The sequence below is a fragment of the Solanum tuberosum genome, unplaced genomic scaffold (genome assembly GCF_000226075.1).
Source record: "Solanum tuberosum cultivar DM 1-3 516 R44 unplaced genomic scaffold, SolTub_3.0 scf00083, whole genome shotgun sequence".
Taxonomy (NCBI): domain Eukaryota; kingdom Viridiplantae; phylum Streptophyta; class Magnoliopsida; order Solanales; family Solanaceae; genus Solanum; species Solanum tuberosum.
This window is the reverse complement of record NW_006239015.1, coordinates 390,250-415,053: the sequence shown is the minus strand read 5'-3', so window position 1 is coordinate 415,053 and position 24,804 is coordinate 390,250. Positions and strand designations below refer to the sequence as shown.

The 24,804-nt window shown below is 31.3% G+C and overlaps 2 protein-coding genes across 3 annotated transcripts; one reads left to right on the top strand and one right to left on the bottom strand.

Annotated features, from left to right (window-relative positions):
• Positions 1-2,281: 2,281 nt before the first annotated feature.
• Positions 2,282-3,661, bottom strand: LOC102589326 (uncharacterized). The gene is made up of 3 exons (XM_006346970.2): positions 3,369-3,661; positions 3,052-3,265; positions 2,282-2,908 (listed from the first exon to the last, which is right to left on the bottom strand). The coding sequence occupies exons 1-3, from the start codon at positions 3,621-3,623 to the stop codon at positions 2,469-2,471; spliced, it is 909 nt and encodes a 302-aa protein (XP_006347032.1). The 5' UTR covers positions 3,624-3,661; the 3' UTR covers positions 2,282-2,468.
• A 15,935-nt stretch (positions 3,662-19,596) lies between these two features.
• Positions 19,597-22,820, top strand: LOC102588783 (serine/threonine-protein kinase HT1-like). 2 transcript variants are annotated; one of them, XM_006346969.2, is made up of 5 exons: positions 19,597-19,769; positions 20,061-20,125; positions 20,488-21,271; positions 21,555-22,010; positions 22,304-22,820. In XM_006346969.2, exons 3-5 carry the CDS (start codon positions 20,510-20,512, stop codon positions 22,598-22,600), a joined length of 1,515 nt encoding a protein of 504 aa, XP_006347031.1. In that variant the 5' UTR covers positions 19,597-19,769; positions 20,061-20,125; positions 20,488-20,509; the 3' UTR covers positions 22,601-22,820. The 2 variants fall into 2 exon arrangements, with proteins under 2 accessions (XP_006347031.1, XP_006347030.1); XM_006346968.2 differs by having other exon boundaries at positions 20,061-21,271.
• The last annotated feature ends 1,984 nt before the right edge of the window (positions 22,821-24,804 follow it).

The window sequence follows — 24,804 nt, the reverse complement described above, 5'->3', positions numbered from 1 at the left end:
TTTTACTCTAAATAAATTGATACAGACAAATAAGTTGACTATATATGATCACTCTCTATATATTTTTATCTGCTATTAAGTAATCGATCAAAATCAAATTAAATAAATTATTTTCTTTTTTAGATTTTGTTTGATTTGGTTATAAATTTTGAATAGTTGATGATATTTAATTTAGTTTTGATTTTTAATTATAAAAAATACCAAAGAAAAGATCAAATCAAATTGAACGATAAAGTATATATAATATATTTTTATGAATATTTTACCTATCTTATGTTTTTTCATTAATTTATTTTATTTTAACTTGAAATTGTGCTATTAGTTCTAGAATAGAGCATGTCTGGTTTTGTTATTAAGTATATTTGACTTATTTGTAATGATGATTATTTTAATTTGCTTGTATGAGTACAAATTCTAATTGTAAGTTTATTTTAAGCTCTAACTTAATTATCTGTAATTTTAAAATAGATAAAAAATTATCTTGTAATTCACGACGATTTGTTACTTTTTTTCATAAGGATTAGTACATATTTTTTGTGCCATAAAATGGGTGGAAAAATTCTCTGGCAAAGTCATTAAACTTTATTTTGTATCAATAAATTCATTCAAGATAAAACGTACTTTTGTTTTCAAAAATCATTTAACTACATTTATCATTAAAATAAATTTGACATGATAAATTAAATTATTTATTATGCCATCTAATTATGAATCCACAAATAAATAAAATTATATATATTATTAACTCCACAAAGTAGATAGAAGTTTCATGAATTTTTAACTTTGTAATTATTCTAACTTTAGCTAATTTTCTTTTTAACTTTCTAAACTTATTATTGTAGCATCTCGTTCATTCTAATTTGCATAAATTCGGGCAAAATTGAAAAGTCAAAGATAGTAAACTCCAGAATAATTTGCAATATTCTGGCCAAAAAAATAAAATGAAAAACTAGTAATCGCCCTAATTGTAGGTTTACGGGTCGCCACCATTTCCAGCTTGTTTTAGCTGGCCCAAATTTTTTATTAATTAATAATCAACATATTACTCCCCTTTAATATATGATTAAACAATTTTTCAAGTTGGTATCCTAAACAAATCTTAGGATGGCAAATAACCCATTGACTAGAGATTGGATCGTAAAATGAGACGACAAAAATAGGCAGGTGGAAGATTTAGATGGGAACCAACTTGTGATAATTTACTGGGCTTAAATTATTTGTAATATAGGTGACCGTGAGATTTGATTTCATACATTGATATTACATTAAAATTTATGATTATTTAATTTGAAAACTTAAGTTATTAGAGATAATATAATTTTAATTTTTGTAATACTTTTTTAACAAAAAAAAAACATTTTGAGATTGAAGTGTAGACTAGCAAATCAGGTCTTTGTTCCTAATGGAGTGTTCTAGTTAAACTAACTCTATTACCTATTGATTATATCAAAACAAAGCGGACTTATTCAATTAATCAAATCTTTTTTTGGTTAATTAGTCGCTTTTCTTAATTAGTCAGCTAAGCAAAGGGAATCTTCCTATCCCCTTCCAAAAACTTCTTTTGTGAAAGAAGATCACAACCAGTTCAAACAATATGACATATAAGGTCAAGTTATTTAATTGTGTTGATGCGTTGTTAGTTGTTAGTAAAGTACTAAAATAACCTATGATTAATTAATTCAATTATTCATGAAATAAGTGGAAAGATGAAATTAAAAAAATGAGTTACTAATCAGTCTTCATTAGATTAGATATTCGATTCTTTTGTAAGCTAACAGCAGTACTACTATTCTCTTGGGAAAAAAAAAATTCCTCATTTTAAGGAATTTATTTTTCTAAAAATGTATTTTTCAATTTTTTTATCAACCTGAAAAAAATTGGAAAACATATTGTGCAGAAGTATATTCATGTATATGAAGTATTTTTTTTTGATTTATTTTTTATATAGTTTTCCTTGAGCCAATAATATGTAGAAAATATCCTTTTTTTTATCTGAATAAAAAATTTAGTACACTAAATATATTGATGGCGACCATGCAAGCAATTCCTCTTTTTAAAAAATATCAATATGGACAAGTACAAGCAAAGCAAGGGAGGTTAGGCCTTACCTTAACCTTACTAATCCTAACGAAGTATCTAACTTCTGCTACCTATCAAGCGTGAAGAAAATAAGAGCTAGAGAGAACTAAGTATTTTCTGATCGAATTTATAACACTATGATATTAAAAATAAGGATGCTTAAAAAATGTAAAAATATGTCAATCAAGAAGAAAATTGAGTTATCACAATCCGTTAATTAACGTTAAATAGAAACAACTCAATTGAAATTGGACACTATGATGAACTTGCTCACTTTTTTCTAATAAGAATATTACAACTAGGTCTAATTAAATCCTAAGAAAAAAAGAACCAAACCCTCCCCCCTGCAAAAACCAAAAGAAAATAAACTACATACATATCATATCCCTTCAGGCAACTTTAACTGCAGTGCAATGCAAATTTGGTACAAATTCCAACAAATCCATTGTAAGCATCGATGCTCTTGGCCGCCGTGGCAGTGGATCACTTGTATATTCAGCGTTTGATACTGGCAATTTAACATTTGCTGCCGTCCGTTCAACTGTTTTAAGCCACTTAGCTTGCATGTACTTTTGTTTCCGCCATGGTGCAACATGTATTTTCTTCACCTTCATGCATTTCTTTGCACCATTGCACAAAATCTTTATTACTGACAATAATCTCTCTATTTTTCCTACAAACACTTCTGGTAGGCATTTCACCAGTCGATTGTATCCTTCGCTTGCTTTCGCTAATTCAAATTCACATCGAAAATTTACTTCTATAATTATTCTCACTTCTCCTTTTTTAAGGCTCGAATTGTCCACCACGTCTATGAATGTATGTTCACCTGTTACATTGTAAAGAACAAATGTTAATTAACGATTCTCTAATAAAATTGTACTTCTCTGCCTTGCCTTAATTTATGTGACACATAAATTGGGATTAGTCACTTGCCAATATAATGCCTATTAAATGTATATAATTAATTACCTGAGGGAATATCTGGTGAGCTCTTCCACTTAGACTTGCAAATTGCTGAGTTAAATCCAGCATTTTGTAAACGACTGGACACCTCTTTCATCAGACAGTTCCGGCAGCCGTCTCCGACCATTTTCCGGCAAGAGCAACCATTTTCCGATTGCTTTGTTTCTTTAGTAATGCTTCGGATTTGTGATTCCAACGATGTTGTTCGGCATAATACAGACTGCAAATACAAAGAAATTGAGTTAATTAAACTAGAAAATAAGAAAAATATATAAAAAATGAGAATTTTGTTATAGCGCTAAAAAGCCGGAGTTGAAACTTACTTGTAAAAGTTGATGTTGATTTTCCCAAAATTGATTATCTTCAACATTTTCTTTGTCATCGTCCTCATCGTCTCGGTTATTAACATAAACATCATCGTTAATACTTTCCGGTGACGAACTTTGAACCTCTTCATCCAAAAAGCTGAAAACGGTATCGGAATTATTTATCGTAGGCTCACCGGAAATCTCAATTTCCCGGTGGTCCCACGTCAAAATCCGGTGATTTAGTGGTTTCCGAGCCATAACTCCGACCATTATTGTAATGAGATGTAGATAGAACTAAAAACTTGTTGTAAAATATTTGTGTGTTTTTGACCAATCTTAAGAACCGGCTTTATATACCACTTACCATGCCCAAAAACGTAGGGCCCGCTTGTTGACGTGGTATGTACATGCACATGACGCGTGGAGCCCATTTGTCCAGCGTGGCATATGATGATTCGTTAAAGTAAATCCCAAGTCTAAAAGGGTACACCAAGACAGCATGGATACACGTCAGTCTAAGGTCAATTATTTCTCAAATTTTCATCTTTTTCTATTTTTCATTTCCTATTTTTGTTTTTTTCTATAACTTTCATTGCCTATATTTGTTGTTATGGATATACTCGAATATTCTGGTAAAATTATCTACCTAACTATTTTAATTCCATTATATTCGGATATCCTATCCTAATCTCGTAGGTTGGTGGCCCACCAAAGAGACTGAACAGAAAGTGGCAAACATGTGGACCCATGTAATTTTGATATGATGTTGGTCAATAATAAAACAGACGAGATTGTAGCGGTTGCGGGTTATTTGACACTCCTAACTAAAATACATTAATTTTATATATTAACATCAATACTCTATTTGATACACTTTTAAAACTCATTCATATTTACTAATGCATACAAGATAATTATATTTTTTTGGAGAATTAGCAGAGAAATATACAATTACTATTTTTCGAGTGGACACGAGAAAAAACATGAATACTAATTGTGGTGCTGATATGAAAATAATGTTTACCGGATGATGTAAGTAGGTCCATCTAACAAACCAAATAGTACAGTAATTGATTTGATCGCCGCATATACGCGGCGTTGCGCCAAAGGTTTTTTTGTCATCGCCGAATGTACTGGATACACAATAATTATGAAATTTTTGGCTATTTGCATCTTCAATTATTTGTACTGACTCACCCTTGAGTCATTCTACATTATTCTAATCTATAAAAATATAATATAAAATAACAACATCAAGTGCCATTTTGTTTGTTTCCCCAGTTTACTCCAGTCAAATTTGAGGACCAAGAAGAACACAAATTGTTTAGTAGTCCACATGGATGGGACGCAAACGTAAGTACTAATTCGATGAAATTTAGTAATTTTAATTTAAATTGTAAATTCAATATCATAACTCCGTTTCTGTTGGAATGATAATTTATCTTCTTATATAATTTTGATAATATTAATCTTTTGAATTCATTTATTAAAGTAAAATTAGGCTCATTATTTTTATGAGTTCCCACGAAATAAAAATTGATTTGAACTAACTTGCAGGTGGAGTTGGGCCAAAAAAGAAAAAATCTTTTCTTTTTTAACGACAAAAAAGAGCAAACAATTCCAAAGAGAAGGTGATAACCGAGAAGGTACTAGCCAATCACTTTCACCCTACATTTCATCTACGTGGAATAATGCCGGCAAAACGTGAAATTTCAAATATTGAAAACTTCCGTATGTTTAGCCTTAAATTTTAGATTAGATTTTAAGAACTTTCTTCAAATAGCACAGATCATTTTTGATGTAAACAACTTCAAAATTCAAAAAAACTCAATTTTTTTAATATCAAAATTTATGGCGAAACATAAATCATTAGGTTATGGCTAGGTTATTCTTTTTGATTTCCCACTGATTGTCCAATATCTACATTAAAGCTTAAATATTTTGATTCACGCTACAGAATGTTTCATATTCAGAGTCTGAACCCAAAATCTATGGGTCCGTTGGTGTGGGAAAATTCGGATATTCTTTTGGTTGTGGATCACTATGGTTTCAATTCTTAGCTTTGAACCTCATTTATGAAGAGCTTATCCCATCCACGCATTTTCTATATGAATATAGTCAGGGCCGGCTCTATGTATACAAAAATAAGGCATTGGCCTTAGGCCCGCAATTTTAGGGGGCCTCAATTTTTTACCAAAAATAAATTATGTATTAATTTTTTAAAGAAAAACATTAATTATTTATGATAAAAAGTATATATTTAAAATAATTATTTTATTCTCTTCAATCCAATTCAAATAGAAAAAATCAAGAAAATATTGTTTTATTTTCTTACACTCTCTCTACTAATACTCACATTATTTTCTTTTTAACTCCTTTTACACCCTCTTCTTTAAATTGTTGATAAGTTATAGAAATATTCTGTCAAAAGTATCAATTAATAGTACAAAAAGTGTTGAACAAATTGAATTGTAAATTCTTTTCCATTCTTCTTAGTATTTCAAGCATTACAACAACCATAGTAAAATGTGGGGTAACCAAATTATCAACTTCATCAAAGCTATGGTTCTAACTCTTATATTTATTTGAAATTTGTCAACTTATTACTTGTAGAACTATGTTAACAATTCATATAATGATTGCCCGAGTAAAATAATATTTTTCAATGTTGAAATTAATAAAATCTTATTTAAAACTAATAATTGAAAAGGAAAATCGAATAAATCATTTATATATAAAAGAAATATTAGGTAATACTTTGCATTTAAAAATAGTAAGAAAAATAAATTTTAAATTAAAATGCATGTGAAGTTTATTTAGATTTTAGGCCTCTAATTAAGATTTCGCTTTAGGCCTCCGATTACGTTGAGCCGCCCCTGAATATAGTTTGGAAAAAATTGACATGCATTAACTGAAACATGTGTTCAGTTACGTTCTAAAACATGTATTTCAATGTCACGTTAGCTGGCAGATGTTGGAGCCCATATGCAATTTCTGTTCGCCGCGCCTTACAGCTTAGCATATCTATCTACACCATCTAAATCTTTTAATTCTTTATTACGACAGAAACACCCTAAATTATCTTTTCTTTCTTATAATATAATACATATACCTGTCACACGATTGAGATAAGAAAATATAGCTGGTCTGGGATCAGGGATGTTACACGAAAATAAACAAGTATCGTTTATTTACGACTCTTATGTATCACAATTTTAATGGTTTTCTTCATTTACTCTAAAACTTTTAACCTTCTTGTCCTGAAATATACCTAAAGAGGCGAAGTCGATCATTTTAATTTTATGAATTTTAAATTTTATAAGATAATTTAAAGTGTTAATAATGAGGTTCGAAACTTAATATGTTATATATTTACTAAATTTCTTAATACAAATATTTAAACAAAAATTATTCAGTTCGACAAAATCTGAATCCAGACTTTTAACTCCGCTCCGATATACATACCTGTCAGAATTGTATGATAGAAAGTGAAATTGACTATACACCATCCTTATCTTCTACCGGACATTAATCAACGTGCGACAAGAAAATTGGTGAGTGGTATTAATAGTTTTCTACCGCACATGGATCGGAATCTAACGTATATACATTGTGTAATTAATTTTTATATTATTAAATTATCATTTTTAAATATGAGATTGTAAACTCAAAAACAAAATTAGATACAGGCTATAACAAGTAAAGGTAGCTTCATAATACAACCAAATAAGAATTATGGTGGAGTGATAAATATTTCTTTATTCTTAATCATATGTCTCAAGATTGAGTTGCCCTGAGTAAAGAGTTATCGAATCCAGTTATCCTGAATAAAGAATTATCTTTGTTAGGGAGCATTTTATCTTCAATAGGTGATTGTGGTGGTATTGAGTGTTTTACATTTATTAGACGAGTACTGACCACAGCTACGTACTATGTCCCATTCAAATTATAAGTATTGATAGGATATACACTATTTTTATACTTTACACTAATGTTACTTCTAAAGCTCCACGTAGCAAATATCTGATATCTTCTAAGGTTTTCTTCAATTATATTTAATTCCTATTTCCTACCAGTGTTATTTTGGCTTTTATCGAACAAGACGTGCTACTCTTTCATATCAATCTTTAGTTTTTGTTTTTATGTGCACAATTAATTAGTCAATATAAATTTGATTTCTCTGATGAAAATAACATCGAATTGTTTCTTGTGCCACTCCATAATTAATTAATCGCAAGATTAATCAATTCTCAAAAAGAATTTTAGTCCTGAATTAAAACTCCGAAGTTTTATGTACAGACATTGAATGTAAAATAATAAATCCTTCTAGCTTCCAATTTTGATAAAGTAATATCTGTCTTAAGGAATTTAGAAATTAAGCCTAAGAAGTTCAAATTCCAGCAATTGATTTGAATTTTTGATCCCATAGAAAAAATTGAAATTGTGTTTTGTTGGGACTATCTTGAGATAAATAGAATATTTTTGTTTTGAAAATATATGATAGGTGTTCAGATGCATCACATGATGAATCTGATCCATTAATTAGTCACGCTCACGCTACATAATGAATTTGGTCCATTAGTTAGTAACGATTCATTCCATTAGTTACTTGATGATGAGCTGGCATAGTTTGTTAGAAGTAGGGGTGAGAAATGGTTGGATTGGATCAGATTTGGATGGATTGAATATGAAGTGAGCAAAAATGGTATGGATTACAATCCACCCAAATAGAATATGGGTAAATATGGATTTGGTCAAATATGGTTTGGATAAAATGGTTCTAACCCATTTTAAAAAATATGTTTTTCAAAAAATTACACCCTCCGCCGGGAACCCCCACCCCCCTCCCACCTTCCACCAACCGAACCCTAAATTTTTTGTTTTCCAAAAAAAAAAACTATTTTTTTCAAATTTTTTTTTTTTACCCCCCCACCCCACACCTTTCACCAGCCTACCCCTAATTTTTTTTTTGTTTTCCAAAAACAAAAAAATTCTGGTTGTTCAAACAAAAAAAATTTACCCCTTCCCCCGGGAACCCCCCATCACGATCCGAGTCTACACCCTGGACATGACCGGCTCTCGAAGACCATTGCGGGTCCCCAAGCGAACCCTCATCCTAGCTGACTACAAGCAGAAGACTAACTTAAGCATGCAAAAGTTTAAAACTGAATAAAATTCAATAAACTCAACTTTTCAAAACTTCAACTCAAATGAACAACTTAGAATAAAATAATATATTCAACTCGCTATAAAATAGGCAACTTAAGTCTTTAAAATATTTAATAAAATAAATGAATAATACAGACTTCTCAACTATACTGACTATCTATGAAGCCTCTAACTGATAAAGATGAAAGTCGGGACAAGACCCGTGACATCCTGACTAAACTGAAAAGTAAATGAAATCCTCCGAAAATAAGGAGGCTCACCATAGCTAACTCGAACTCCCGGATGTATCAACGAATCTCCTGTTGATGATCTCGAATACCTGTGTCTGCATCATGAAAAGATGTAGGCAAAATGACTCAGTACGTGGAATCTACGAGCATGTAAGGGGATTTTCTAAAGCATAACATAACCTTGAAAGAATCTGAACGAAACTGAAGAACTTACCTGGCTCAACTCAACTCAACATAACTAAACTCATTTCAATATAAAGCAGTTTAAAACAAGTGCAATATAAAGAAAAGGAAAACTGTTTAAAACATAATGTTAACTCAAAATCATAATATCATAAAAGACATACCATGCTCCCTCTCAAAGTCTACTTGTGCAATGCATGAATGAAGTCACATACCTCCATTCATACTAAGCAGAATCCTTTGAGGAACCATGCAAATACTGTTGTGGGAGTTTCTCTAACCGACAACCATCATATAAGAGCTATTATGATGATACATCGATCTTCCGCACGCTGCCAACGCATCTTATACCTGGCCAAATGTATAGGACCTGAATTACTAAGTGGATCCACTAGTCTATGCGAAAAAGATTCATCTAAAAGTATGACCCTTTTCTATCCATGATGACTACATGATTTAAGGGGGCTGATAGTTGTATGAACTCTTCCCCATCGGTGCTCAATACTACTCCTAAAAATATTACATTATATTAGCTCTTTATGTTTAAAAACATACTTCTTTTGTGATTTGAGATTAATGCTCAAAAACTTAGCTCAAAGGCAATCTTGGAAATCAAAGTTTCCCCTCCTGCTTTATTTAGAAAGCGATTACTCTTTTTTGAAAACTAGCCCGAAGGCTCTTTGGAAATCTCAGTTTCCGTTCTTATTTAAATGTGAAAATATTTTAAATCTCTTTGGGAATACTTAGTCCCCATATACTTTTTGAAGAAAAGAACTTCAACTTTACTCTTTACTGAACTCAAAACTTAAGTCTTAAAACAGTTAAAACGTTTGTAAAAGACTTCTTAAAATATGGTTCATGCCGAATTATGGACATGCACGACTCAATGCATGGTTTTCAATAACCATAGATAGAACTCAAATACTTGGAACTCAAGAACTTCAATGATACTACTCATTTCAAGAATGCTCAACTCAGAGTTTATGCGGAACAATGAGCATGAACTACTCAACCCAATGACTCAAAGATACTTCTCATCTCAAGACTGTTCGACTTATAATATTCATGCGGAATTATGAGCATGAAATATTCAACTCAAGGACTTAAAGATACTTCTCAAAAGGGATTAGGATCTCAACACTTAAAGGCTTAGAACTTGAATATACCACTTTTCTGAAAGATGCTCAACTCACGAAGTTCATGAGAAATTATGGCATGAAACAACTCGACTCGATGGTCTACATAACTATATGGAACTCATGTATACGACTCTTCTTATTCATTGACTTACTTCCTTAAAACTTAGTTCAAATTGATAGTTGATCTCAAAGGATTCACAACTGAACTCAAAGGCTTTCTTGAACTCTACTCTTAACTCTCTCTTGAATGTGAATTATGAATTCAAGAGTTATGGTTCATGATAAGAAAGATCTCATGATGACAAGGTAGACTCATGAATACATTTTTCTCACTCTGATACTCACTTGCTCGAGTCTTGAACCAAGTTATTAGAATTTGTAGAAGACTCCTCAAAAGGACTTAAAGGACTTTCTTAGAATGTTCGAGAGAATTCTCAAAAACTTAACTCTTAACTCTACCTTGAACTTGAATTATGGATTCAAGGTTGTGATTTGTGATAGGAAAGATCTCATGATGTTTAGGATTGATTTTAGATATCTAAACATGAGAAAAAATAAAAAAATTCACTGCTTGGAAGTTAGTCCGCGACGCAGAGATGCAGTAAAATAATTGGTCGCAAAATAACTTTTGAGGCAAAGAGGTTTGTGACCTCGCCGCGACGTGAAGACAACTTTATGAAATGGGGAGGCAGGTCCACGACGCGGAGCCACGTGCCAGATTTGCCCGACTTTTCTCTTCTTCGTTTTCTAACCCCAAATCCCTAAATTCAATTCTTTTACTCAACCCTTCTTTAGATTCAGATAACCAGCACATGTACACTAGAATCTAACTCTAGCCCCTCTATAAATCGACACATTAACCTCAAGAACTCCTCAATCTCAACCCAATTCAAGAACGAAAGCAAATTCATGAATACATAACAAGAACATCAAAGCTTCAACTTTTAGAACGAATTCAAAGCTGAAATTAACATGATTGGCGTATGGGTGAACAAACCCAACACTATGGAAGCTTACATACCTGAAAGAACCATCTTCTTGCAGCACTTGAAGGAAAATCTTGAGAGATGAACCCTAGCCTTAGCGTTTCTTGAATTTTTTAGCATAGAATCTTTGGAGTGAATGAGAGGGTTTTTTATTTAAGAAAATTGATTTTCTACTCGCTTAGGGTAATTTCGATGACCTCCTAAAGGTTTTTAGGACTAAAATTCCCTTAAAGAAATAATTAAATGAGCTGGGAGTCGGAATAATTTTTCACCAGGCAATGAGGTCCGTATTGGCTCCGTAACGCGGAGCCATCGCAGAGCTGCTGCCAGGTTTGAGCGACGTTAGTAACTCCGTCATAACTTTTTACTTAGAGCTCGGAATTGAGCAAACTCGGTGGCGTTGGAAAGAGGACTCGAAGGGATTTAATTTTCTATCTTATATCTTACCTAACTCATCTTGTACTAGGAGTTATGGTCGTTTGAAGTTGACCCAAAACTTAAGAATGACTCGAATGCTTTTCTCTTTTCTTCTTGGAACTCAAGGTGCTACATCTAGTGACCTTAATACTCAAGAAATTTTAAATTCGTTGCAAAAATCTCACTCACAACGAAGAACGGTTCGAGTCTTAGCTCAAAAAAATTCCGGGGTTTTACATCCCCCCCCCCACCTTCCACCAACCGACCCCATAATTATTTTTGTTTTCCAAAAATAAAAAAATATCTGTTTTTTCAAAAAATATAAAAAAAAAATAAAAAAATCCCCTCCCCCGGGCACCCCCCACCCAAGGGCGTCCCCCCTCCATAAACCTACCCCTAAATTTTTTTTGTTTTCCAAAAACAAAAAAAAAACTGTTTTTTCAATTAAGTTTAAAAAATTATTGAATTTTGAAAATTAATATTTTTTTTATTTTTTTTTAGCACAATTAAGAGTTTTGAGTGGAAGTGAATACTAAGTGATCTATTAAGGGTCAATATGGATGCCCATATTTAACCCATTTTGATCATATTTGTAGAGACTCTTAAAATCGTTTGAAGCCCATATTTAACAAATTAAAATATGAGTGATCCAAATCTTTAAATATAGACAAAATAGACTCATTTCTATGGGCTCAAATTGCCACCCCTAGTTAGAAGTCAATTAGAATATATTTCGTAGATTTATGCTATAAGACTCAGCTTAATGTTCTCCTTTACAATTGAGTGTATAAACCATTATGATCAATAAAGTTCTCTTTCTCTATTTTCTCTTAAGCTTGAATTCATCGATAGTCATGAGCTTGTGCGCTCATATTTTGTTAATACTTAAATTTATCTTCTTTCTCGCACCTCAAGTAATTTAACTCAATTTTTGTCCATATTACTTCAAATTTTAATTTCAAACTCCTCCTAATATTTCTAACAACATCCAATTTTAACAACTAATTAATAAACGCAAAAACTCCAAATTTTTTAATTTACAGCTTATTTATGATTGTAAAACACTTATAACCTTTTCAAACACCTCCAAAACTAAAAAAAATAAATACTTAATTAAAAGTCAAAAGAGCCTAAAAATAAGTTAATCCAAACGGTCACTAAGTTGTGTAACCTAGAAAAATTAAGGGATTTGGTAGGTATTTATTAATTATGTTTTAGATAAAACTGCGAGCTTAAGTTGATTAAACACAACTTAAAAAACACATATACACTATTCTCCTTTTAATAATGCGTAAATCTCAACTATACTCAAAGCTCCTAGCCTCCTAAAATATGATTAAACAAAAAAAAAATATGTACTCACTGTCTTAATTATTTCTCAAGAATTTTTACTAGTTAAGTAAATACTAAATAGATTAAATCCGAAGTCGCCTAATTATTGTATAATCAATATATGTAAACTGATTATTCGCTAATTATGTGAGTATTTATTACAAACTTATTAGTATATAGTTGGTGGGATGTGTTTGGTAATGAAGAAAAAAATTCTTATTTTTTCATGTTGGTTGATAAAATATTTTCTCTAGGAAAACAAGTTCCTTAAGAATGATAAAAATAACTTCTTCTTTTCTTAATCAAAGTAGGGAAGACAATAGTTACATAAGTGACATTACGAGTTCAATATTTCTCCCCACCCCCTTCCCTCAACCATGTTAACCCCTTCCATCCCCCTACCCCACTCCCCACTACATCCCACCGTTATAGTGTTTTGTCTTGAGATTATTATTATTTTTCAATCATTTAAATAAGTAAGAAATTCACTTATTTTTTCAATTTTTTTAGTGGAGCTAAAAATGTTAAGATCGTAGAGGAAAAAAGAAGATAGGGGTTTTCTCAAATAAATTATGGGAACTTTACACAAATCGCATAGTGCTAAGAGCTAATTATGTTCTATCCCTATTCATTTCCAAATTACAAAAATTCCTTAAATTTGGTGGAATCCGAATACATCCCAGCATTCCGATATATCGCGTCTCGGTTTCAGATACATCACTCAATATCCCAATATATACATCCTCAACGTCCCAATACATCGCGTAAAGTGATGTATCCGATCGATACATCGCATAAAGTGATATATCCAAGAATCGTAGAGAATAGGTATTTTGTAATTTTTTTCAAATGATAGAAAATTTAAGATAAGTTGTGTATTTCGGTAATGGAAGCTCTTAGGTAATTTTTCCATAAATTATAGTGAGCCCGTGGAGTATGGCAGAATTGTTTCTAGTATGTTTTGGGCTTTATTATTCTAATCTAAAAACGTTGATACAGTGTATCTCCAAAGCCCACAAATCAAACTTGATATTTGGATCAACTAAACAAAACTGGCCCTAAATTCTTGAGTTCAAATACATTGGAAAAAATGCAACATCCCATTTTACTAATTGGCAACATATAGTCCCTTTTTTTTTTTTTTTTGACAAAAAAGGGTTTTAAAAATTAAATTTTACAATTAGTAGTTCATTGAATATTGCAGCAGTTGTTGATGAAAAGTGTCCCACATCAGATGGGGAAAAAATTCTTAAGCTTCTTATAATGTTCGGGCAATTCTCCTTTCACCAAACTAGCTTTTGAGGCATAAGTCAGGTTAAAATGACGAAAACTCAATAACTAAATATTAATTTCAACTATTTAGTTGTCAGTTGTCAAAGTTGAGTGATTGTGGAGGTCAAGTACAAAGTTAAGTTACTTTTGAAAAATAAAACAAAATCGAATGACTATAAAGACCAATTAATTAAAATAATGTAATCATCTAAGCTTCAAACTCGGATTTTTAGCTAGTCCGTACAAGAGAGTATTTGAGAACCACATTAGTTGTAGTGGATAGGAAAAAATAATTTTTACATGATTTTGGACCATTTTCATGCATGAGCTAGTCTTTTTCATATATTTAAACGTTCACATATTGGACAAAATCAAGTACAATAATGCTTTGTTGATGATTATATTTTTGATTATTTACAATTTAGTTGACTAAACGAAAATAATGGATGGGGTTACGTTATGGATAATTTTTTCAACGCAATAATGTTGAGATATTACTAATGTATTAGGGAGTTGTTGACTAACATAAACAAACAAATTTATATCTATAGTTAATTCAATGAAAATATAAGGAGTAATCACCATCTCAATGATCAATAATGACCGTCCATGACATGTCAATAATTAATTCACCTAACTAACGTTCCAAATATGGAACTAGGACATTACATTTTAAAAAAATAGCAGCTTGATATGTAGAGAATATAAATAAATTCCATACTTATCAATTTTGAATTTTCTCTTTTATTCGTTTCTCACTGTTTGATATTTTCATTGAGGTTCTATTAATTTAAATTTGTTTATTGCAGGACCCATTTATGAGGACGAGTAGACGACATTTCCAACAATTCTTTTTGCATTCACATAGACTCGTAAAAACGAAGGAATCTCAATCATCACATCACAATTCATTCGTTAAAATGTATTTGAGGGGTATAAATTTTGAATTATTTTTTTCACAAATAACAATTTTGAATTGTCCTGCTCAAATGTTTGGTTTTGTACCTCCCTAAGACCCTAACCACATGGTGGGGTTTAAAATGTACGAAAAAGGAAACATTGTGGGTCATTTGGTAGAGTGTATTAGAAAATATAATGCATCCATTAGGTGTGTGTATTAGTAGTACATTGTTTGGTACACTTTTTCATGCCATGTATAACTAATGCATTAGTTATACACTCTATTGTGTATTACTAATACCAAGAAATTTTAGGTATTAGTAATACATAACATATTAACACTTGCATTAGATTAAATAATTACAAAACTACCCTTGAAGTCTTTTCATTTTCTTTGTTGTCATAAGTTTTTGTTTTTATTTTGATTTGCTTTTCAGTGTCTTTTAATTTGCTCGTGTCTTAATAGGCTTTATGGCCTTTTAAGTATCTTTTAAAGAAAAAATCTAATTTCAATATAGTTTAATCAAAATTTATACTATTGTGACAATAAATTTAATTTAAAAAAATAGCCAAATTTCACAAATATATTTTGACGCAATAGTACAACTATTTAATATTATTTTTGAAAAAAAGAAGAAGAGTTAATGACGTTTTAGGAAAGATTTTTTTTTTTTTGATATTTTAGCAAAGAACTTTGTTGCAAAGGAAGTGTACAAATAAATAAAGTGTGAAGGGTATTTTTGTAAACATATATTTTTTTATAGAAATTATGCAAGATTTATTATTACTAATACATCAAACTAAACAATGTACAAGAAATAATGCTTGTATAACTAATGCAGACATTACTAATGCAAGCACTACTAATGCAAGCATTACTAATGCATCCTATTTTGCATTGTTCTTATACACTCTACCAAACGACCCCTGTGGGTTTCAGAATCACTTATTATACATACCTAGCTAGCTAGTGTATGCTATATAATAAATCAATAAATATACTATACTATACTATATATTATTTCTTCTGTATCCAATTACTTGTCTACTTTTGAATTGACACACTTATTAAGAAAACAATGATTGACATAGTGAGTTTACCATTTTACCCATATTAATTATGAAGTGGACGAATTAAAAACTTAAGATTTTCAATAAGTTCTATCTTTTTCAAAATAATTAATTGAGGGTATAATAGGTAAAAAAAATTTGTCCTTTCTTGATTTGTCAAGATAGACAAGTAATTAGGGATAATTAAAAAAAGAAATATGGACAAGTAATTAGGGACAGAGGGAGTATATACTCATTACCCAAAAAACAGTTTTTAGAGGTAATAAATATGCACATTAACAAAAATTGTTAAAGTCTTACCGACATTAGTTAATTGTCATTAGATCCTATGTCGTTATAGACTTTAAGGACATTTACAAAGAGTGTTTATTGCCTCTAGAAGAATATAATTAAGGTATTGTCATTAGTTACTCCCTTCGTCCAACAATAGTTGTCCACTATACTAAAAATAGTTATCCAACAATACTTGATCAGTTAATAAAATCAAGAGATAATTTACCTTTTGTGTCTATTTTACCCTTGCTATTAAATTACTATTTATCATCTAACACATTTCTCAAAACATTAAATTTAATAAAATCAAAGGATAAAATAGTAATATTACCCCTATTATCTATTATTTCTTAAAGAGCGTGCTAGGTCAATAATGGACAACAATTGTTGGACAAAGGGAGTAATTGTTACTAACGATCATTTTTTGTAGTGACTTATTAGTAGTTAAAAATTTAAAATACAAGTATATCTTGTATATGATATATGATAAATAATAATCTAGAAAAACAAGTTTTTGATGCTTTTACACATCGAATTATTTTGAACTGAATAGTGTAATTAAGACGGTAAGCTGATTTTTACTTTTAAAACTAACTAAACTTAATGCATAGATCAAGGTGTAGTAATAATAAATGTAATTATTTTGAGAATACACCAAATATAGAAAGATAATATGAGGAAATATATATATATACAAGACAGCAGAGATGTAGGCAGTCAAAATCGACAAAAATAAAACGTAAGCACTTACGTCATGAAGAAAGAGACATAAAGAAGAAATAAAATTAACAAGAGATTCCATCCATTAACAGCATTCAGTACACCCAATGAACATTATGAATGGATGGTAATCCATTCGGGTTAAAAAATTATATATATGTGTGTGTGTTGTCTCCTTTGTATGGTTTTGATTACAAAATGTCTCATCGAACAATTTAAGAGACATACATGTTCCATCTAAAAGAGAAGAAGACAAATAATTTGATTTATTATTAAGACAACAACGGATATTTATGATTAATGCCTCCTAACATATTCTAATTGTCTTCTTCTCCTTTTTTATGGTTGTGTTTTTTTTTTCTTCCTAAATTTATATTTCTACAGTTTCCTTCAAGTCAGTGAGTTAATGGACGTGTTAAATGAGCGAGTTGAATTGAATTTAGATAAGTTAAAATACCGTATGTTGAGTTAACAATTAAGCATTTATTGATTAGCTCAAAAAATTACTTGGACTCAAATAAGTTGGATAAAAAGGTTAAAATACGGGTCATAGTCCAACTCATTCAATTTTAAATTAAATAAGTTTTAATTGTTCTTTTGTAATTTTTAGTACCTCATAAAATTATATATTTTCTTCATTACGACTGTATATTATTTTAAATAAAATAAAAAAATTAAAGTTTATTTTGATAAGATTTCTCATGGGTAAGTTTGACCAACGTACTAACTAATTTTTTTATATATAAATTAAAATTAGTCCAATTTTTAGTAAATTAAAATTAGTTGAACAAATTATATTTTTATATGTTAAATTTTCTTCGTGAATCTTGTGTAATACTTCAACCCCTAAACGTGCCACAAGTGAAATACAGTGAGATAATTATGGGGAAATTTCTTGTATCTTAATACAAAATATTGAATTCAAACTTTAATAATATGAAAAAGATATCTCGATGATATGCGTTTTGATAAAATTCTCTTGTTAATAAGTTTTTTTTTTAAGAAAACAAAACATTCGTGAGTGGACCTACTATTAAATTGACTCAGTAAGTTTGTACATAAAAATAAAAAACTTAAAAAAGCAGAGAAATCATAGAATATACGATGAATATGTCTTCAAGTGGATACCAACCAAGAAAGAAAAGACTTTTTCACCTATTTTCCAAACCCTAATAATTTTCTATTATTCCAATCAATCCCTGGAATTTCTTTTAAAAAAAATAAGAAGAAGGACTTGAATTTTTTTCCCTTTTTCTTATTTTCTTCAATAATACACATCAGCACAATCACCTTCTATTAACTTCAAGGAGAATTGATTTTTAAAGTTATTTATAGAAAAAAAAAAGTTTCGTGGCTTTTTTATAAAAAAAATTCAAACACATACGAGATCTAAAAAAACTATTTTCATCCTTTCTTTAATAAGTGATCAAGAATCACAATCACACATGTTTGACGAATTCAAATCTCTAAACTACTTACAAAGTAAATAGAAGAAAATAACTTTTGAAAATTTCTTATAGGTAAAAATAAAAATCTCTCATAAATTTAAAAATTAATTGTGAACAAAATTAATTATTTTTTCCAAAAACAAAATGAAAAAGAAAATTATATATTATATGAAAAATTTACTTCCAACTCATCCAACCACAATCTCCATATCCGTGACACCGTACCATTTAACCGTATATAAATATTAATTAAAAAAAAGAACAGTAGAAAGACAAAAAGAAAAAGATTTTAAAAAGATTAAAAATATCTGAGTTTTTTCCTTTATTCCGTACCTCAATTCTCTGATAGTGACAATTGTATTCTTCCCAATTAAATTGCTTTATTCCCATTTTCTTATTTCTCTGTCTTTTATTGACTATTTTCTAATGGGCCCCACTCTCCACCCGAACTCCTAGGGCCCACTCTACCCCAGGCCCAATTTTTTTGTAGTCAGCAATAAAAACGGGTCCACATGAATCATCTACGTAAAACAATTGGTCACATAAAACACCTACGTATAATTTTGCAACTTTTTTTTAAACGACACAAATTTCACTAGTTTATGAGTGAATTAATCCATTAATCTTATTAGAATTTGAACTTTGGTTGCATGATAGCAAAATTATGTGTTATATATATAGATATATTGTATCCAAATAGTTTTGCATGTATCCAACCTTTTCGTTCGTCTCGCTAACCTATTTTTCTTGGCATGTATCTGACTTGAAATATGATATTAAATTATTAATTAGTGAAATAATATGCAATTATTTCTAAATTATAGAAAAAAATAGTAAATATAATATGAAGATTGGAGTAACTAGGTAGTTTTTTATTCTTCTTTTTTAAATATTTAGATACAATTAAGATTTACTTTAAAAGTTCTAAAATTTTAAGTGGCAACTTAAATTATTAATAACTTAGTTCTAAATTTAATATTTATATTTATATATATTTAATAAATTTCTTAATATAGAGCAAAAATTAATACTTTGACCAAATCTGCACCATACTTCTAGCTCCACCCAGCCCCCTACTAGTAGTTTTATATGAAAAAAAAATATTAGTGTTAAATGGGGTGTTCGATTTTTCTTCTCTCTTCCCTCTCTTACATTTATTATTAATGATGACTTAAGGCAGAGAAGAGAGAAAAGTGGAAATAAATAAATAAATAAGAAAAAGCAAGAATACAAAAGTTTGTATCAAAGATTGGTTCTTTAAGAAATTATCCTTTGGGTAAGTGTGTTTGGTACACGGATCTTGTTTTTATGGGAAGGTTTTCTTTTCTTTTTTTTTGAAGGAAAATGGGTGTTTTTTTTTTTTTTGATTAACTTTATCGATTTGTGATTTGTATTTGGGGGAATGATTAACTGAGTTGGTGGGTTAATGGGGTTTATCATGATGGGTATTTCTTTATCTTTAAGCCAATTAAGTATGCGTTTTAATGTTATTTTATTTGGGTGTTTTTTTCTTTTTTAATAAAAACTTGTATTCAGATTTTTTTAATCTGTGTATGGGATCTTACAGGTTTTGAGAGAAGATGGTGGGGTGTTTGACTTTGGAGCTGAAGAGGGTTTGTTTTGCTTTTTGAGGTAACAGTTTGGTTTTATGTCTGATGGTTGGTATGAAAGTGGCATTTGGTAGGTCTACAAGTTTGAATAGTTTTGCTGATGAACTGTTGTTTGTTAGAGGTTAAAAAGTTTTGATCTTTGGTTTAGTTTACAGAGATATTGGGATTTTACCTGCTTTAGTTTTGATGTTTATAAAGTTGATTGATCATTAATGGTTTATCTGCATATGGGTATGGAGGTTGGAGTTTGATTTCTTGATTTACTACCATCCTTTGATGGACTTGAAGAAATTGTTAATAGAAAACTTGGCAAAGAGAATTCTTGAATTTGAATCTTTTCTGAGGTGAAGGAGGAAAAGAACATATTTTTTTATTGGTTATCAGGTGTTGTAAGCTGATTGAAGAAATGGATGATGAAGTTAATTCTTGGATTAGGAGAACAAAGTTTTCTCATACGGTTTGTCATAGGTTGGATTCTGCTAGATTGACTTCTATTCCTATTAGTACTATTCAGTCAGGAAGAATTGCTGGTGCAAAAACTAGACCTGGAACAGGTTCTTTTAATTCAAGACCTGAGCCAACTGTTGCGCCACTTCAGCGCAATCCAACTACAAACAAACATAGGACTGTATCACCTCATCCAGAAACATCAGTGCCAGATACCTTTAAGGAAGCTCGATCTAGTCAGAAGAGATTTTCAACTCCGCGTCCACAAAGGAAGGAACATGAGAAGAAGATTGTGAGTAAGTCGTTTTATAAAGATTCTCGGGAATCGAAATCACCTATGTTGAGATCTCCTGGTTCAAGATCTCCATCAAATACAAGTCCCCTTCGGCATTTCACATCATTCAAGTTCCATGACAAATCAAAGAGCCGAAAGGATTCAGCATGGAGTAGGTACTTTGATCATGGTGTTGGGAGGGTTAGTTCTGTGGAAACGGCTGATGAATATACAATTGATCTTTCTAAGCTGTTTCTTGGGCTAAGATTTGCACACGGTGCACACAGTCAGCTTTACCATGGGAAATACAAGGATGAAGCTGTTGCGGTGAAAATTATAAGAGTACCAGATGATGACGAAATTGGAGCTCTAGGAATTCGATTGGAGAATCAGTTTATCAGAGAAGTTACTCTCTTGTCTCGTCTCCACCATCCAAATATTATAAAGGTAGTAAATAGAATTCATTTTCTTGTTTGGTTCATTTTATTTTAAGTATATGGAACTCTGCTGTTTCATATATTTAACTGTATCTGATTTGTTTTGATAGGTTTTTTTTTAACTGTATCTGGTTATCCTACCTATAAAAGTTCCATGGCCCTATTAGTTCCATTATTTGCCTCTAATCTCTATAACTAGAGTTTCCATTTTTTTGACAATAAAGAAATTGTGTCAACTTCTTGTCCTTATAAAATTTCTTTGTGATTTGGTTCACATGACCCCTTTAATGCAGTTCGTAGGTGCATGCAAACAACCTCCAGTTTTTTGTGTTGTTACTGAGTATATATCGGAGGGTTCTTTGAGAGCGCACCTGCATAAGCTTGAGCATAAGTCCCTAGCCCTGAACAAATTGATTGCACTTGCCATGGACATTGCTCTTGGAATGGAATATATCCACTCGCAAGGCATTATTCATCGGGACCTCAAACCAGAGAATATACTTATCGATGAGGATTTTCACCCGAAAATTGCTGACTTTGGAATTGCTTGTGAGGAGGCATACTGTGATCTCCTGGTGGATGATCCAGGCACTTACCGTTGGATGGCACCAGAGATGATTAAGAGAAAATCATACGGAAGAAAGGTTGATGTATACGGCTTTGGACTTATTCTATGGGAAATGGTGTCTGGTACCATTCCTTATGAAGATATGACACCAGTACAGGCTGCTTTTGCTGTTGTAAACAAGGTATGATCCAACATTTGGTACTTTCTTATTCTTATATTTCTGGAACTATTGTGATATTGTGTTATCATTTTGAACTTTATAATCAGTTATATTGTGGCTCGTACATTTGGATAGTGGAATGAATAACTTCTATTTCTGCATGGCTGAACACTTTAGTGTGATAGCAACCCATGTCCCCCCAGACCTCCACCGTCCCTCCCAACAGAACTCCTCTCTCTTTGATGCTCTTCTTCGTAAACTGTGAATTAGGAATATATTTAATCCTAAAAGAACTTGTTTTTGGGACCTTTCAGAATATGAGACCACCTATTCATGGGGACTGCCCTCCAGCCATGAGAGCTTTAATTGAACTGTGTTGGGCTTTGCAACCAGATAAGAGACCTGAGTTTTGGCAGATTGTGAAGGTACTGGAGCAGTTTGAATCATCAGTCGCTCGTGACGGAACTCTGAATCTTGTTCAGAAGACGATGTGTCTAGATCACAAGAAAGGGCTTCATCATTGGATCCAAAAACTTGGTCATGTACATCAAAATGCTTCATTACATCAAAATATTTTATCAATGCCCATGCCAAAACCTAAGTTCGCTTGAGTTTTCTGGATGATCCGACTTTTGTAGTTTTACCAGGTCTCTGTGTAATTAAACTTCTTTTGGTTAAATACTGTTGTATATCTCTGTTCCATCATTAAGCGAATGTGAATTATTAGGCTGTAGGTGTGCATTGAGGTGGCCTCTGTAATTTTACCTATTTTGGTACACAAAGTATGATCATCAGTTCTTGAATGCAAGTGCCATTTGTAAGGCTTGGTAAGGCCTTTGTAATTTTGCATGATAGGTACACAAAGTAAGATTATCAGAAAACCATTGCTAATAAACTTATAGTACTTTTAAGTGAAATAAAATATGATCATCAGACAAAATACACCATCGGTAAGGCTAGGTTAAGCTGAATAGAATAAATTCTACACTTTTTGAGTGGTTCTCTATTATTCTTAAGCCAAGACAATCGTTGCTGATTAACAAAAATAGTGCTTGTACTTGCATTACACATTACTCTTGAAGTTTTCTGCTACCTTCAATATTGCAAGCGTATTGCTTGCTTAAGATCCTCGAAATGCATTGTCTGCTTTCTGCTTCAAGTGATTTTCGAGTCAATGATGGTTTGTGATTTTCGGATTTATATTTTGTTGAAGCTTGATACCTACAAGCCACTGCTACTGATTGTTAGTGACATAACTAATGCTGCTTGTTAATTGTTGACATGTGTTTTTCTACTCTTCTTTTGCATGTTGTTATTGGTAATATTAACTGAAACACTGCCACACGGTAAACTGGTATCATTTTAGAGTTAACAATGTTGATTTAGAGGAGCTGATTTGTTAACATTGGATTATTTTAGCGACTCATTATATCTGTCTGCCAAAGGCTTGTATGAATAAACTTTTAGGGACTATATTACATATTTTGCATAATTGAGATTGTTGCAATTGACACAGGACACACTTGTTACACCATTAAATAGTAGATATGTGAAGATGAATTGGTGCTGCTGAGGCGCATCACTCGTCTTGTTTGTTTGCATTTAACATTTGTTTCCAACTATGCCAACACCCTCTTGCATCCTTCATGTGTTGCTAGACTTTTGCTATGCAGGTTGCAGGTCAGAGAAGATAGCCCGGGCCAATAGTTCCGTACATTTTTAAAGGAAAGAAGATAATGTGATTGCCATCCTGCACATTAAATTACTTGCTACTTGTTTCATCAACTTGCAGAGACTTGGTTTTCCTTTCCTATAGGTATGTAAGCCCATCTACTCCTCTCCATCTTGAATGGAAATTAAATATCGCGCATTTATTATCCCTGTTGTTGTGTCTCCAGAAAGTATATAAGGACCACAAAGTTGGTACTGAACTTTACTAATGTTGCACTTGCATGTTATACATGTAATTGAACCTGTTCATGGAAAGCATCGTAATCCATTTCTTTTCTAATTAATCAACGAAAGGAAATATAACTGTATGTGTGCATGAATCTTGTATTGGAGAATATATCAAAAACCAGTGGCTGGATATTTTTTGATATCATGGTTCATGTGAATTGATAATGAATCGTCGTTCAACTATATTATTGTTTGTGCATGAGACTGGTTTTTTAACGTTCAATGAACCATCATTTGCATGGTCTCCGTGATATTGATAATGTTACTAGAATATGTAAAGATGCAACGTGATTCCTTTTTGACAATTTGAAGTGGAAAAAGTAGTGAAATATATACATATATGTTTTGTGTGTTACTATTGATGCTCACATGCTACCTAGGCTGGATATTTTTGATATCATGGTTCATGTGAATTGAAACTTTGAAAGATCCTGGAGGATTTTGGAGATGTGGTCCATCCTTCTAACTCACTAATTAAAAAAAAATCTCTAGAACTAGAGAGTATCTAGAAGCTTTCGTATCGTCGAAAAATCACGAGAAACATAGACAAAACATGTCTCATTTTGAAACCAAACAATATGCAAACACACTCCCACTGATGTTGGATTCAGTTTTGAAACCAAGCATGTGCACCTGTTGTTTTGTAGAGTCAACATCGTCTTGTTTGTTGGAAAAAATATTGAAAAAATTCAGTCGAATATGCGAATCATAATTTTGTTGATTCATAATTCTATAAAACTTCAAACTATCTGCTGCAATCGAAATACTACATAAACATTATTTGTTGAAATTTCTTTGATCTATTAAAGTGGCTAATAAATGAGTCACGTACTTTCCATTTAAAAGATATAACAAT

Bases quoted from the DNA above. Each gene is read 5' to 3' on its own strand.
- LOC102589326 (XM_006346970.2), bottom strand. From the start codon at position 3,623: ATGGTCGGAGTTATGGCTCGGAAACCACTAAATCACCGGATTTTGACG. The intron at 3,266-3,368 runs GTAAGTTTCAAC...TTGTATTTGCAG, and splicing joins ATCAACATCAACTTTTACAA to TCTGTATTATGCCGAACAAC. The intron at 2,909-3,051 runs GTAATTAATTAT...ACAATGTAACAG, and splicing joins CTCACCAGATATTCCCTCAG to GTGAACATACATTCATAGAC.
- LOC102588783 (XM_006346969.2), top strand. From the start codon at position 20,510: ATGGATGATGAAGTTAATTCTTGGATTAGGAGAACAAAGTTTTCTCAT. The intron at 21,272-21,554 runs GTAGTAAATAGA...CCTTTAATGCAG, and splicing joins ACCATCCAAATATTATAAAG to TTCGTAGGTGCATGCAAACA. The intron at 22,011-22,303 runs GTATGATCCAAC...GGGACCTTTCAG, and splicing joins CTTTTGCTGTTGTAAACAAG to AATATGAGACCACCTATTCA.